General features: G+C 47.0%; 1 protein-coding gene across 1 annotated transcript; it reads left to right on the plus strand.

Annotated features, from left to right (window-relative positions):
- Positions 1 to 1,015: 1,015 nt before the first annotated feature.
- Positions 1,016 to 12,663, plus strand: FNDC4 (fibronectin type III domain containing 4). Its single transcript, XM_048515570.1, has 6 exons — positions 1,016 to 1,223; positions 8,323 to 8,438; positions 8,669 to 8,873; positions 9,697 to 9,786; positions 10,627 to 10,760; positions 12,270 to 12,663. The coding sequence occupies exons 1-6, from the start codon at positions 1,145 to 1,147 to the stop codon at positions 12,276 to 12,278; spliced, it is 633 nt and encodes a 210-aa protein (XP_048371527.1). The 5' UTR covers positions 1,016 to 1,144; the 3' UTR covers positions 12,279 to 12,663.
- Positions 12,664 to 15,886: the final 3,223 nt, after the last annotated feature.

Consider the following 15,886-nt stretch of genomic DNA (forward strand, 5'->3'; position numbering starts at 1 on the left):
ATCTGATGAGCACTGAGCTAGTGGCGGCCAAACTAAACTGTACACCGCCCCAACCCTGAGCCTACTCCTGCAAGTAGCATAGTGTATGTTAACTTCTTTGAACAGCTACAAAAACGAGTGGTAGCACAACTTCGCAGGGGTAGCCTGCAGAGGTGTTGCCCCTGTCCCTGAGCCCACTGGGCAGTGCAGGGTTACTCTGAGCAGGGAGGGGGAACGGGTCATAGGACTGAGAGAGAAAGCACTGTTTGGAAGGTGAACTGGAAGCACCGACTGGCCCTCCGTCCCACGTGTGACTTGGGGTCAGCACTGCAGCCTGGCTGTTGTGAGTTTTCTGAGCTGTGTAGCTGCGGTCTGGTAGTTTTAGCTCCTAATGTATCACCCACGTCTATGGCGGCACTTTCAGAGGCATGTCGTGGAAAGATCTGCCTCCCTGCACATCTTACCTGGGATGCCCCTGAAGATGCCAACCATAGATGCGAGCGAAACGTTAGGAGGGAGACCTACCAGACCGCAGCCACAGAGCCCGGAAGACCCACAACAGCCCGCTGATGCAGGCCGGGAAACCCTTCGACGAAAGCAGCAGACTGTTGAACGTGGCCCCTTGCAGTGCACCCCCCCACGCCCTGGTGGCAGCTCAGTCCCACGCGGGAAGGGACGTCGCGTGCTGGTCCTGGGGCAGCTCCTTTCCCCCAGAGCCGTGACCATTCCAACCTCTTTGCTCGGGGTCGGGGATCGGTGAGGCTGCCCTTGGCTGGGAGGGGACCCGGAGGAGGCGGGCCGCTTGGCGGTGGCCAGGCGGGGCGGGGCTCGGCGGCCCCGGCGTGGTTGGCGCTGCGGGACGCGCCGCTGCTGCTGCTGCCGCCGCTGCCAGCCGGGCCAGTCCTTCCAGCGGGCCGGGGTCAGGGAGCTCTGCAGGCTGCAGCGGCTGGGCTGGGCTGGGCCGTCCGGGCGCGGGGCCGTCGGGGGCTGCTGCCCGCCTGGATGGAGGAACGGCGAGGAAGCGGAGGCGGCGGCGCCGGCGCCGGCGGCGACACCTCTCCGGGCGAGGGGAGCGCGGCGCTCACCCCCGGCCCAGCGCGCCCCTTGCCTTGAGAGCCCCCGAAGCCTCGCCCGGCTCGATGAGCAGCTGCGTCTGGCCGCGGCCATGGCTCCGATGCCCGCGTACCTCAACCCGGCCGCCGTCCTGGTGCTGGTCAGCTGCGACCTGTGCCTCGTGCGCGCAAGTAAGTCGCGGCTCGGGATCGCGCGCGGCCTCCCCCCGACCCCAGCCCGGGCGCAGCAGGGCAGGCGGCGGCCACGGGGCTCTCGGCTGGGAGCGGCTGCCCTCTCCAGCCGCCGGGCCGAGACCAGCCACCCATTGGTGCAGGGGGAGAAGGGCAGGCAGGAGGGGGCGCGGGTGGGGGCTGCCGGGTTGGCCCGGGCCACAGAGCAGGTGAGAACGGGGGCTGCGTCACTGGGACTACAGGAGCCACCCAGCAAACCCCCCCCCCCCCCAGTCAGGGTGAGCAGGAGCCTTGGCTTACCCCAAACTCCCCCTCCCCTGCAGAAACCTTCCCTGCCTTTCTGTTCCCAGCGGCAGGAGTGAACATCCCAGCCAATTTCATTAACGTAAAAGCCTGACTCAAGAGAAGACCGCTGCCAGTTCTTGAGTGTGGAACATCTTCCCACAGCCTCCCCTTGAGTGTGGAACATCTTCCCACAGCTACAGCCACAGCCGGGGACACGCAGGAGCTTCACGCCCTGCAGGGCACCCGGGAGTGCACAGGCAGGCAGGCTTCCAGTTCCCGGGAGGAAACGTCTTCGGCTGGCAGGAGGTCAGGGAGTCAGTTGCCTCCCTTCTGCCCTTTTGGGTGATCCACCGGCACTTGCAGCTTGTCAGATTTGCAAGGAACTGGGCCAGAAAGGACAGTGCCTGGCTGCTCACTTCCTGATGTCCACACTAGGATCTCTAGGGAGCTAATACCTCATAAGCAGGGAGCCAGGGGGCTTCCAGACAGCACCCCAAAACAGTGATTAAAAGGCTGGTGCTGAAACAGGGACAGGACCTGCCCAGGGCGGCTCTCTGTGGAAACTGCCCTGCTTCAGAGTAGCACATCTCAATGTTTTGTACAGAAAATAGTATTATATTGGGGGAGAGGAGCTCCACAGTATTAAGCCAACAGCTATTCTGTCATGCTCAGCTGAGAATTCCAAGCCTCTTCGTTTTATTCTGAAGAGCAAAACTTGAACGTGGCCACCTGGATCATCCCACTGGGGACCTGGAGTCCCTGCAAAGGCACTGGCAACACCTAGCCTGTTGTGCCAAACTCCTTCGTAAATATGATGCAAACCCCAGCAAAATGTAGTTGTTGCTGGAACAGCCTGTTGTGTTTCGTAAGCGTCTGACTTCTGCACATATATACACCTTCTTGTAGACTAAATTGCCGTGTCTTCTGGTTATACAGTTAGGTATCACCACAAGTACCCAGAACAAAAATTAAGGATTTGGATTTAAGGATCGGGTGGTAGGTGATGGGAAAATTCCTCTGCTTGAAGAACTGGAGAGCAGCTGCCAGCCACAGTAGACAATACTGACCTTGCCCTGTCTATGGTGTGACTCACCGTAAGGCAGCTCCAAATGTCCAGATCTAGCACAGATTCCTCATCAAGACTTTCAAAGCCCAGCATGGCCTCTTTATCTCTCCTGTCCCAATAGCTCCCTTCAAACCCCTGAGTAACAGTCCACATGCATCAATCTTGCTTATCATAACTGGAGGAGACATCTCAAGACTACCTAGAACAGCCGCGTAACTGGCTCAAGATTCCCAGACTGATGCTGCCCCTGCCTCAAAGAATGAATCCCCACCATTTATTTCCCTTGGTAGCCACTCCTTTTTACAAGCATGAGTATTTTGCTTCCAGAAGCTTTGATTCTATGCCTTGGCAGTTTCTGTAGTGGGTGAAATCACTGGTCGTTTGTCTTTTTAACAGATGCTGATAAAATATTCAGAGGTCTCTCCATACTCTTGTTTTCGGGCGACTTATGTGCAGTCCCGCCTCCACATACCACAAACCGTTCCAAACTATCCTCAGGAGCTCCCCGACTTGTTCCCATTTGCATAAAAGGGCAGGCAAACATCCCTTCTCTTTGCAGATTGGCCCAGTACCAAGCAGAAGAGGGACACAATTAAAATTCAGACATATCGATGATGGTCCTGAAAGATGCAGTTGTACCCCAGAGACAACATGTGCTGTCACAGTGAGCATCCCGAGGGAATCCTTTGTAGTACTAATGTGCAGCCAAGATGCTCTTGTTCCGTGTCACTATTCCCACTTTCCAGTGTAGCAACCCCTAACCATTTGGCATAGGCAGAGGTGGGATCCAGCAGGTTCTCACCAGTTCCCGAGAGTGGGTTACTAATTATTTGTGTGTGCCGAGAGAGGGTTACTAATTGGGTCCGCTTTTCCATCTCCATGCCCTTGCCTCCCTGAGAGGCATACTGCCTTTGAACGTGAAGGTTCCATATAGCAATTGCGACTAATAATGTAGCTCCCTGAACTGGGTTAATCCCTTTCAGGTTCTGCAATTCATTGATTCTCAGCCTTTCGTACCTTTTATCTCACCAGTCTCTATCAAAGAACCTGTGTGTTTCACCATTGCTGTGTTCAGATTTGTGAGTTGGGGCATTTTCTATAATGTGATGATGATTTAGAAATGACCTGGTGCAAAAAAAATTTGGGGGGTCGTGGTGGGGTGGCTGCCCATGGGGGGGGCATCCAACTCAGGTTTTGCCCAGGTCTCAGGTTTGCCTAGGTACGCCTCTGCCCCCTTTGCTGAGGGGGGCTGGTGAGGGAACCTGTTACTAAATTTTTTGGATCCCACCACTGGGCATAGGAGATCGTTTCCACCCCATGTCCAGGTTCCCAGGTTCCTATCCCAAACCCACCACACCACCCCTTGCATCCAATGGGCTCCAACTGAGGTAAAATGGAAAAATTTCCAGGAGGGTATTGGAAATGCACATTCCACATTCTGCAGTTGCATTTAGGAGATGGTGTTGTGCTTCAGAACAGCCCCAGGGGAGGGTCTTTGGTTCAATGGTACAGCATCTGTTTTGCCTGCAGATGGAGCAGAAGGTCCCATGTCCAATCTCTGCCACCTCAAGTTTAACAAAGACTCAGGTAGGAGATGATAGGGAAGATTTTCATCTGACCTTGCCAGTGCCAGGTAGGGTCAAAGGTCCTCCTGATTCAGTAAAAGGCAGCCTCACGTGTCCTTGTTCTAAGAAGTTTGCATGCAGTGTGCAGTTCTATTTCTCTACCCCTATTGCCATCCAATTATTTTTTAAAAGACGTTGAAATTTACTAGAAAAAAATCTGCCATCTTTAATGGCATCCATAATCTGAGTCTTCCGCTTCGGTCATGGTAAAGCAGCCTGTACTTCTGTGACCCTTGCTGGTCTGAAACAATTGATGAGCCTGTCTCACGTATATTTGTGCTTCCAGCTGCTAGAACTATGCGTCAAAGGTGTTTCAGAGCCGGTGTATTGTGACGGTTAGACAATTGGACTAGTGATTAAGGAGGCCTGGGTTCAAAATCCCACTCAGTCATGAAACTCACTAATAGAGCCATCATGGTGTAGTGGTTAGGAGCAGGTGGATTCTAATCTGGAGAACCAGGTTTGATTCCCCACTCCTCCATTCGAGTGGCAGAGGCTTGGTGAACCAGATGTGTTTCTGCACTCCTACATTCTTTACAGGAGAGAAAGGTGGGGTATAAATTCAAACTCTTCTTCTTCTTCTTCTTCTTCTTCTTCTTCTTCTTCTTCTTCTTCTTCTTCTTCTTCTTCTTCTTCTTCTTCTTCTTCTTCTTCTTCTTCTTCTTCTTCTTCTTCTTCTTCTTCTTCTTCTTCTTCTTCTTCTTCTTCTTCTTCTTCTTCTTCTTCTTCTTCTTCTTCTTCTTCTTCTTCTCCTTACCACTTCCCTAGGAGTAAACAATTGAAAAATCTAAGTAGGATTCTGCACAGATCTGCTTAGATGGTGCTGTAAGTGACCGTGCTCCAGTCACTCTATTTTAACCTAACTTGCCTTGCAGGACTGTTGTACTGATAAAATGGAGGAGAGATCCATACATGTCATTTTGAATTTCTTGAGGAGTTGGTTTTTATGCCTCACTTTTCTATAAAGGGAACAGAATTGTACCTCAACAGTACAGTCCTATAAAGAGCTATACTTTTCTATGTCCATTGACTTCAGTGGAGCTAGAAGAGTGTAACTGTGCTTAGGAATGCACTATGAATGTCTGAAAAATTCAAGCAGCTTATTAGACTCTCACTTACTTACTTAAATATTGATGTTGCTTAAATAGTCAAAAGGCCACAAGGAGCATCACGCTAATATAATCCCCAAAATTAACCCCTTTTGCAATTGATTACCACTCACAAAAATGTAGCTACTAAATAATGTGTTTTTATTATCTTTGTCAGATAATAGCCACTGAATTAAGATTTGTGAGGAAAGATGGGATTTATAAGAGAAATGTTGCCCTAAATATTTCTGCCTCAGATCACCCCAACAGCAGAGCAACAAACTGTGTTGTAGAGTCTCTGTATGGCCATTCCCACATTCACAACTTTTATCTGATTAAGGAATGCCTGCAAAAATGCCATTTGGTGACCCTAGATGGAAACATGTTCAGCCTAGCTAACACGAATGCTCTTCTTGGTATGGCTACCAATCTTGATCCTCCTTGATCTGAGATTGCAAAGGCCTTAGCAGACCAGGTGCTCGGGAGCAGCAGCAGAAGGCCATTGCTTTCACATCCTGCACGTGAGCTCCCAAAGGCATCTGGTGGGCCACTGTGAGTAGCAGAGTGCTGGACTAGATGGACTCTAGTCTGATCCAGCAGGCTTGTTCTTATGTTCCTGTATTGATGTGCTGTTAAATTCAAGACATATTGTGGAATGGAATTAGAGGAGATCAAGCCATAAATGGCAACTGAGCAAACTCACCAAAACCACTCCTGTTTAATGCTGGAGCAAGAGATGTCACCATTGATTTGATTTCATTCATCTTGTACGCTTTTCTGAGATTAAAACCCAACATCTGCAATCTATTTACAGTAACCTTCCCCCCCCCCCCCAAGAGGACACAAATTGATCTTTTCTAATAAGGCTTATAAACCCATCTTTAGACACACGCATCTTACAGTATAGTGAAAAGTCATTTTGCCACGCAAGGGCCTCCAGGGATTTCTGACCTAATTCCACTCTGAGAGCTACGCTGAAAACTCAGTTTGGCATCCCCACAACAGAAGGGAGCAATTGCATTAAGAATTAATCAATTCCTTCACCTTCCACATCAATCGAGACTCAAGTAACATACAATAATTGGGGAGGGGGGAGAGATCACCTTGGCTATTGCACTGTTAGTTTTGTATTACACTATTTTTGCTGCAGTGTTTAAAATTGTGGTAATCTCCCTTGAGTTTCAGCACCACCCAATGAACACTCCCCAAAGACTGTTGTGCTCTACTGGAAACAGCATATTGGTAATCTCTGACCCAAAAAACATCTAGCTCAGGGGTGTCCAACTCTGGCACTTCAGATAGTCATAGACTACAATTCCCATCAGCCCCTGCTGGCTTCACCCCTGATCTAGCTGTGCTTGACCAGAGCCAGGAATTTTTGGGCCTAGCCTGGTGGAACTTGATCCTCCTTGACCTCCTTGATCTGAGATTGCAAAGGCCTTAGCAGACCAGGTGCTCAGGAACAGCAGCAGCAGAAGGCCATTGCTTTCACATCCTGCACGTGAGCTCCCAAAGGCACCTGGTGGGCCACTGCGAGTAGCAGAGTGCTGGACTAGGTGGACTCTGGTCTGATCCAGCAGGCTAGTTCTTATGTTCTTAACTCTGTCAAATGAGACCAGAGCCCTGTAGGATTTACCTCAGTTCTGCCTGTAAGACAGAGATGTTCTGCCTGTAAGACAGAGATGTTCTGCCAGGCCTAAGGTTGAGATGGTCTTACATCAATTGCCCTCCCTTGCTGGACCCTATTAGAGTTATACATCTCCCGATGATGGCATTGTCTCTGAGAAAATTTCACCCACAGAAGGATGATTTCCCCTTTAGGTGGGTTACAACAGTGTAAAGAGGGAATTTATTGATTAGTGCCCCATTCCTTGTTGCTTAGGTTTTTAAAAAAATATTTAATACAAATATATGAGTAGGTTTTACAGTTTTATATAATTTTATATAACTGCACGGTTAGCAGCCCTGAGCCTGATCTCATCAGGAAATTGTGGGATACAAACCAATCAATCAAACAAATAAATAAGACTATAAATGAAGCTATTATTATCAGTGCAAGTAGCAGCATTAATAACAATAGTAATAATAATAATAAAGAGAAGGTCCACAATTTACATGTGTATCTCCCCTAGCCAGATGGCAGAGAGAGGGGGCGGAGAGAAGCAGGTTGGTGTCATAGGCTCAAATTCAATCCAAACTCCAGACTCCCCTTCATCCACTGGGCAGGAAAACGAATAATACTTCAGTCCTATCAGGTTTGGAAGGCCATGAAGTGCTCACCCGTGCACGGTGAGCATCACCAGTTCCTGAAAGGCAGCAAGGAGGACACGCTCCATTCTGCTTCAACGGGCAGAGTTCAGCTTTTGCCCTGACTGCGCATCTCCTCTGAGTGCAAGGCAGAGTGCATGATCCAAGCCAAGCAATTGGCACAAGTTGGAGGTTTGCTCCAGCGGCAAGACTGTGAATCGGCAATTCTCAAGACTTGGTATCAGAGACGTAGCTAGGCCAGAGTGCATCCGGTGCACACTCTGGCTTTTTGGCCCCCTCATCAAGAAGATCTGTTTCTTTAAAGCAAAGGAGCAGTGCAGTTGGAGAAGAGAGCCTGTTTCAGCCCTTTCCAGGGCTGCAGTCGACCTGGTGGGAACTACATTTCCCAGAGTCTCCTGGGGAATGTAGTTCCCACCAGGCTGTTTGCAGCCTGAAAGGGAACACAGGCAGGCCTCCTTTCTAGCCTGCTCCATTTGTTAAAGTAAGTGTGTGTTGTGGCATCGTGGGGGGGGGGGTGAGTTGAGGGGCTGACCAATGAGGGGGGAAGAGGGAGGGGTAGGGGGAATTTTCTGCCCCCCACGTGACCCAAAGCCGTGCGCCTGGTGCATGGCGCACCACCCCAATCCCCTGGTAGCCCCGCCACTGCTTGGTGTAGTTTGAATTGAGGGACATATCTCAAGTCTTGTCAAATCTGGAGTGCCTACTAAGTACCTGAAAATTTTCCATTCCCTGCCCTGACCTCCTCTGCCTTTTCTTCTTGGTTGCAGATAGACCTCCTCCCCCCGTCAATGTAACTGTCACACAGCTCAAAGCAAATTCAGCAACTGTCTCCTGGGATGTCCCCGAGGGAGATGTCATTATCGGCTATGCCATCTTACAGCAGGTAAGTCTGAGACGAGCGTCACTGGTCTTTGGCTTGCACAGCATTGGCCCTTTAGGCCCCTACCTCTCTGGGCTCCCTATTTCTCCATGGCAGGACCCTGAAATCCCTGGGAGAAATCCCCCCAAACCAGGCCTCCGGTGGAAGGCTAGGAGTGGCTCCTTTTCTCCATATGGAGAGTGGCTTGCCCCTAGCCTGGCTGGCCCCTCTGATCACCTCCCTGGTTCTGGCAGCGGCAAGACGGACAGATGCAAAGATTCATCCGAGAGGTGAACACCACGAACCGGGCCTGTGTGCTGTGGGACCTGGCGGAGGATGCAGACTACATCATACAAGTACAGAGTGTCGGTCTCTATGGAGAAAGCCAAGCCAGCAAGAGAGTCCATTTCCGCACCCTGAAGCAGAGCGATCGCCTCCCATCTAACAGCTCCAACCAGGGTAGGCAGAGCAGAAAAAAAAAGATTCTGTCCCCTTCCCCTTTGTCTCCTCCCCAACCTGGCTGCTGTTCTTTGGAGACCTACTTTGAGCATGCAGTAAGTTTGACTTCTGAGGCGGTTCTCAGTGTGGTGGATCAGTATCTGTAAATACATCCGTCTCACTCTATGGCAGTGGTTCTCAACCTGTAGGTCGGGACCCCTTTGTGGGGTCGAACGACCCTTTCTCAGGGGTCACCTAAGACTCTCTGCATCAGTGTTCTCCATCTGTAAAATGGATAAATGTTAGGGTTGGGGGTCACCACAACATGAGGAACTGTATTAAAGGGTCCCGGCATTAGGAAGGTTGAGAACCACTGCTCTATGGCATATCTCCTATTAATCCCTGGACCCATCCTGATAGGGAATAAAATCTTGAACTGCCTCCTCCTGGGGCCAGGTCTATCATGACCTGGCAGCAATCAAGCAAGATGACGGAGAGGGTGGAGATGAGGGAGGGACCATGGCTCAGAGGCAGAGAATCTGTTTGGCATGCAGAAGGTCACAGGTTCGATTCTTGGCATGGATCAGGTAACAGGCGACATGAACGATCTGTGCCTTAAATTCTGGAGAATCTATACCGGTCAGTTGATGATAGTGACCTTGACAGCTAGTCAGTACAAGGGAGGGAGGGAGGGAGGGGTGCTGTTTTTCCAAGTGTGTGAATATTTTGTGCCCCGTCCCCCTCCAAGCTTCAGAACTGAGCACCAGAATGGTAAATAAGTTTCACAAGTGAACTTCAGCGAGTCTTAGCTCCATCTCAGCCATGTGTCTTTGCATCCATACAGGAGACATCACTGTGGAGGGGTTGGACAAAGAACGCCAGTTGCAGACAGGGGAGATTATCATCATTGTGGTGGTGCTGCTCATGTGGGCAGGTGAGTTAGCTGGACAGCTGTTCTCCACACTATAGAGATGAACTTCCCCAAAGGGAGTGGCAGCTTGGGAGACCGGGAGAGAAGGGACTATCTTGGATAACATCCCAAGCTCCCTTCCCTCCCCCAAACTCAACACTCCCCAGCTATCACCCCCAGATCTTCAGGAATTTCTCAAGCCAGAGTTGGCAACCCTAACTGTAGTGGGCCACAGCCTATCCAATCACTCACTTTTCTGCTTTTCTGGTGCTGAAGCAATCAAGGTATTAGAATTGGCTGAAATGACCAAGTTAACTTTGCTACTTAAAGTAAAGAACTTAAGTTCATGGACCACCGGAAACCCTTGATAGAATGTCTAGATAAAATAGAAGAAAAACCCCCAACAAATTGATGACTAGTGTTTTTGAAGATTAAGAATTGTTAAATTAAGATCTAATAGAGAAAAGTGAGACATTTATTAGTAATGATGCTAAAGATTTAATTTCATTTTGATGCTTAATGATCAAGTGCTGAAAGTGAAGGGTTTAAAAGGGTTAATATTTGGTGTAGAAGAAACTGGAAGTTTATATAAAATAAATACTGTATAATTTGGTGAACTTCTGTTTTTGTGCATGACTTTGATTTCGAAGTACAACTTGTGTTTTTTTATAAAAAGCACGTAGCGGGTGTTTAGAAGCCTCTTGCGCACAGGGCACCAAGTTTGCAGGCAGGCGCAAATATGGCGGATCCTCTGATAAGAGGCTGAGAAGAGAGATGATTGGGGGGAGGTAACAATTAGCCAGGCAAGGTAGTTAAGCGATGCTGTCTTTTTCTCCCCCACCCACCTCTCTGGTGACATCCTAGCGGTCATTGCGCTCTTTTGCAAACAATATGACATCATCAAGGACAACGATTCCAACAATAACAAGGAGAAGACCAAGCCTTCTTCAGAACACAGCACTCCAGAGCGGCCCACCGGGGGCCTCCTGCGCAGCAAGGTGAGTGTGCCCCCAGGGGTGGAGAGGGGCGGACAAAGGCTAGATTGGGCAGTATGAAGCAGAAGCACTGCCCTGCACACAATACTTATTTTTTGTTGAAGGAATACTTATTCTTTATTTACACAATTTATATTCCAGCTTCTCACCCAGTCAGGGCCCTCAAGGTGGCTAATGAATAAGAACAAAACTTTATGAAAACACATCCTTAAAACCATTAAAATCCAAACTAAAATATGCATGTGTGTAAGTGCTGTCAAGTCACGTCCAACTGATGGGGACTCTATGAACTAATGTCCTCCAAAATGTCCTATCATTAAAAAAAATTCTTTGAAGGAATTTGTCATCCTTTCATCTCTTCTGCATAGTTCTTCCGTGTATGGTTCCCAACTTTTCTTTAATTTATCTGTTGAGTTACTATATTTCCATGGCTGATTACGCAGCAGCCACTGCATGCCAGCATCTAAGGCCTGAAAATGAAGAAAACTTGTACCAACAGGCTACAATAATGATTTCAAAGAATTAGTTCTCCCACTGGAGTAGCAATTTCCTTGTAAGTAACCAAAATAATTTTACAGTTTTACAAACAGTGACAAAATGTTTTGGAAAAATTGTTTACATTCTCCCATTGGAGTAATATATATAAACACAAGTTAGAACGGCACGGCACTGTAATCTAAATATAAATATAACAGCTAGCCAGATTCTAGATAATTAACTAACTGGCCTCGTTAAACTTCACGGCTGTTAAAGGCAGATCAGGGTTTTTCAAAGTACTATAATGGTTACAATCAGGGAGGACAACGCTCTGCAATTGGTTTATTCTCATGCCTCTCGAAATGTCCTAGGAAAACCCTGATCTGCCTTTAACAGCTGTGAAGTTTAATGAGGCCAGTTAGTTACAATTTTTCCAAAACATTTTGTTACTGTTTGTAAAATTGTAAAATTATTTTGGTTACTTACAAGGAAATTGCTACTCCAGTGGGAGAACTAATGTTTTGAAATCATTATTGTAGCCTGTTGGTACAAGTTTTCTTCATTTTCACCTTGGTGTGTACCTTCCCCTTTTGCATAGCATGGAAGCATCTAAGGTCTGGCATGGCAAACTTCTGTGTACTGACGTCCAAGGAAGTTTCCGCATGCAGGGAGTGCATGGCAAACTTTCTTGTACCAACGTGCAAAGAAGTTGCCATGCGCCTCCTGTTTATGCTCTCAGCTTTCCTTGTGGAAAGCAAGAACACTTCAGGCATGTGCCTGATGCCAGGGTGGGGCAGAGAAGAGGTAAGCTCTTCCTTCCATAATTGGCCCATGTTGACCTTTCAGCATGTCTAACTGTGCTTTGGATCTCTCTTTGATTTCTTTGGTCTTATGGAATAGATCTCTCATTCTTCTTTTTGTTGTTGTTCTCTTCTATTTCTTTTCACTGGTTATTATAGACTATCTCTATATGCTAGTAACTGGAAAACTATAGACTTTTGATTGTCACTTTTTACTTTTGCTTCTCATCTTTAGCCATTTTAAGAGATTCCTCAGTCATCCATCAAGGCTTTCATTTCTTTGGGCTACGGGAATAGTCTTTGCGCATTCTTCCGTGATAAAATCTCTAGTTTCAAACCATGGTTCTTCTGGTTTACATTCTCTTGAACTTGAATGCAAATCTGTTCTTTCCATGGTGTTTAAACTCTTTTGGAATGGGTCTGAGATTCTGTTTTGGCACTATGAATGTTCTGGTGTTTTTCTTCAGCTTTAATCTAATTTTCAATATTAACAGTTCATCACAGTTGGCTCCTGGTCTTGTTTTAGCAGAGAGACTAGAGCTGCTCCAGCTTCTGCTTCCAATTATGCAATCTATTTGATTTCTGTATTGGCTATCCAGTGATGTCCATACATACAATCATCTATTTGGTTGCCTATATTTCATGCTCCTAGCCCAAATCTGGCAACAATACTTGGTTCTGCTTTGTTTCCTTCTTTAGTATCCCTCTCACCTATGATTATGATCATCTTATTGAGGTGTGTGATCAATTTCTTTCTTATCAGCATCTCTATTTGGGGTATAAACTTGAATGATGGTTATGTTGATAGTCTTTTCCTGAAGTCTAATTGACATTATTTGGTCAGACTGTGCATTATAACTCCTGACAGCCTGTGCTACATCTCACATCACTATTAAAGCAACTCTGTTTCTTCTGTTTTTGTTATTCCTCAAGTAAAACACTTGGTAATTTTCTGACTAAAAATATCCTAATCTAGTCCACTTTAGCTCATTCATTCCCATGACTGAAATATTTAAACAGTTTACAGTTTCAAGCTTACTTTGATACATTCTTCTCACGTTCCGTTGTTCATATTATATGCGTCAAACCATTTTGGACTTTCCTTTTACTTCCATTCATGTCAACAACTGAATGTTCTTTTGGCTTTAGTACAGTCACATAATTAAGAACAGCATTACTCTTATTTGTCATCCGCTCTTCCTCAGTAGCTGATTGAGTGCCATCTGACCTGGGAGTACCATCTTTTGAGCACTGTATCTTTTTTTCATTTTGGATTGTCTCATCATAGGGTTTTGGAGTTTGGTCAGAAGTGGCTTAGCATTCTGCGCTGTAGTAACCAGGATTAGCTGTAGGGGTACTGCCGTTGTCTACGAAAGATCCTCCACCAGTGTCACCTTCCACTACTGCTACCGCTTAGTAGCTTCCCTTCAGGGATTCCTCCACCCGCATCACCATTGGAACTGCCTGTTCTCTTCTGCTGATGTAACCATTGATCCCTGAAGGGGGTGGGCACATCTGAGTCTGGTGTCACAGCTGCAACCATTCTGCCTCGAGTAACTCTGCTGGCACACACAAGCCCCACCATCACTTAAAGCTGTGTGTCCAAAAGGAGGCAAAGTAAAATACGTATATAAAAATGTAAAACCAGTGATTAAAACATAGGGCAGGAAGAGAGGCTGGATGGCCAATTGGCCATGCTGGCAGGGGCTGATGGGATTTGTAATCCATAAACCTCTGGAGATTCGCAGGTTGCAGACCCCTGCTTTGGAATATAGCCTGCCATCCTCATAGTCTTTTGCATCTCTACTACAAAGCATGCAAGTCCAACAGTTTCCAATAGGTGGCAGCACATGCAATGTATATGAGGTCACAAAATATAAAGAAATAAGTTAGTTCTGCCCCCTTGACAGTTTTGGAGCTATTTGAATACTTAAATTAAAATAATTAAAATCACGTTGCCAGGAAATGTTATGGAGGAGAGTCTCTATGCGATAAGGTAATCTGAAGCTAATCAGACTGTGAAGTTCAACACTCAGGAGTTATGGCCTGGAACAACTGGAAATCAAACTGTGCTCTCCCCAGGCAAATCCCATTGGCCTGGAGCAAAATGTTTTGCTCCTTAGCAGAGGCTTAATGTACAGAAATGTGCAGCTTTTCATGGCATCCAGATAAGTAGCACCACCTGATACCTAACAACACATTAACCTTTTATTAAAGGGACAGGACATCTCTTTTAAACCCAGGTAGTTGGCAACCCTAATGACATACAGTTCCAGACAGCCACCTTTGGCCAGAAAACAGATTAAGACAACATTATTTTTGTGTGTGCGTTAATAGCTATTGCTTTTCCACAGTGGCCTGTACTTTTCCCATCTCCCTTTTTAAACACTGGTGTTAACATTTGCTTCTTTCCAATTAGTAAAAGAACAATCTAAAGTTAGAGACTGCCTATTTCACACCTGAGTTGTGCCAGGCCTTTTTTGGGAGGGAGGGGGGAGTGAGCAGTACAACATCCTGTTTTTGTAAAAGTAAAGGTCATCCAATGAATGTGGCTGGCAGTCAGCTGAAGACTGCAAAAGTAAGTGTTTTTCCATACAGTGAAGAAACATACTGTCACAAAATGTGTTCACTATTACAAGCACCCATACCTCTATCAAATTTCAGAGCTTTTTCAGTGCAGCCTGGTTTCCTGGTAATCTAGCAATATGTAAACAAGAATGGAGGGTCAAGGACAGCCATTTCACATATACCTGTCATCTCACCCTAAGAGTGGACAGTACTAGAAATAAGAAAGAGCCTGCTGGATCAGACCAGAGTCCATCTAGTCCAGCACTCTGCTACTCGCAGTGGCCCACCAGGTGCCTTTGGGCGCTCACAAGCAGGATGTGAAAGCAATGGCCTTCTGCTGCTGCTGCTCCCGAGCACCTGGTCTGCTAAGGTATTTGCAATCTCAGATCAAGGAGGATCAAGATTGGTAGCCACCCAAACAACTGGCCCTCCACACCCCATATAGGTGCCCAAATCCCCTTCAGCCACTTTCTCCTCCTCTTGCTCCTCCATTTTCACAAAGGATTTTTGTTAAAAAATATATCTTTTTCATATTGAATTAGCAATGTAACATTAGGGCAGAGGATGATTCTGAAGTGGGGGAACAATTGCAAAAGAGTGATAAGGCAGTTGGAAAGAACACTAGGAGTAATTGCTGCATGTAACTGGGGACTGCTGCAGTAAAGATCAAATTTAACAGGAAAATGTGTGTGTGTGTGGGTGCTACATGTTTCTGTTCCTTTAGGTAATGGCACCTGCTCTAAGGAGATATTTTTGCCTCCATTTTGGGTTGGTACCACCTTGAACCTAAAAGGAGAGGGGGGGGCAAGACAAAAAAATTAAATAAATAAATAGCAGAAATGGAGGCTGAGACATTTTTGAATTGCTGCTTGAAAACGTCACTGTGCAGTAATACTAGAGTGCTTGTGTGAAATTAAAAAAAAAGGTTGTTCTTCTGTGTCCCAGATGACGTCCCGCCATCATCAGGAATAATACGTTTTCAGCAGCAGTGTGGAATAAATGCAACTGAATAGACAAAGTGGGGAGGGACCTAACACAATGGGGGGGGGGGGAAGGAGGTGTATAGAGCAATTTCACAGAAAATGTTTCTTCCTGGACCACTGGAAAAATCTGTGGTAAGCTGTGCATGCAGAAACGGCCAGTGTGTAATAACCGGGTGCTGATGCTGATTATCAGTGCCAGGAAGAAACATCTGGGAAGGCCTTGGCCTCTCTGCCCAGTTTGCTGGGCATCGAGGGTTTGGATGAAACAGGATGCTAGACCACCATTGTGATTCAGCAGGTT

This window comes from Sphaerodactylus townsendi, linkage group LG01, assembly GCF_021028975.2.
Source record: "Sphaerodactylus townsendi isolate TG3544 linkage group LG01, MPM_Stown_v2.3, whole genome shotgun sequence".
In the NCBI taxonomy this organism is placed as follows: Eukaryota; Metazoa; Chordata; class Lepidosauria; order Squamata; family Sphaerodactylidae; genus Sphaerodactylus; species Sphaerodactylus townsendi.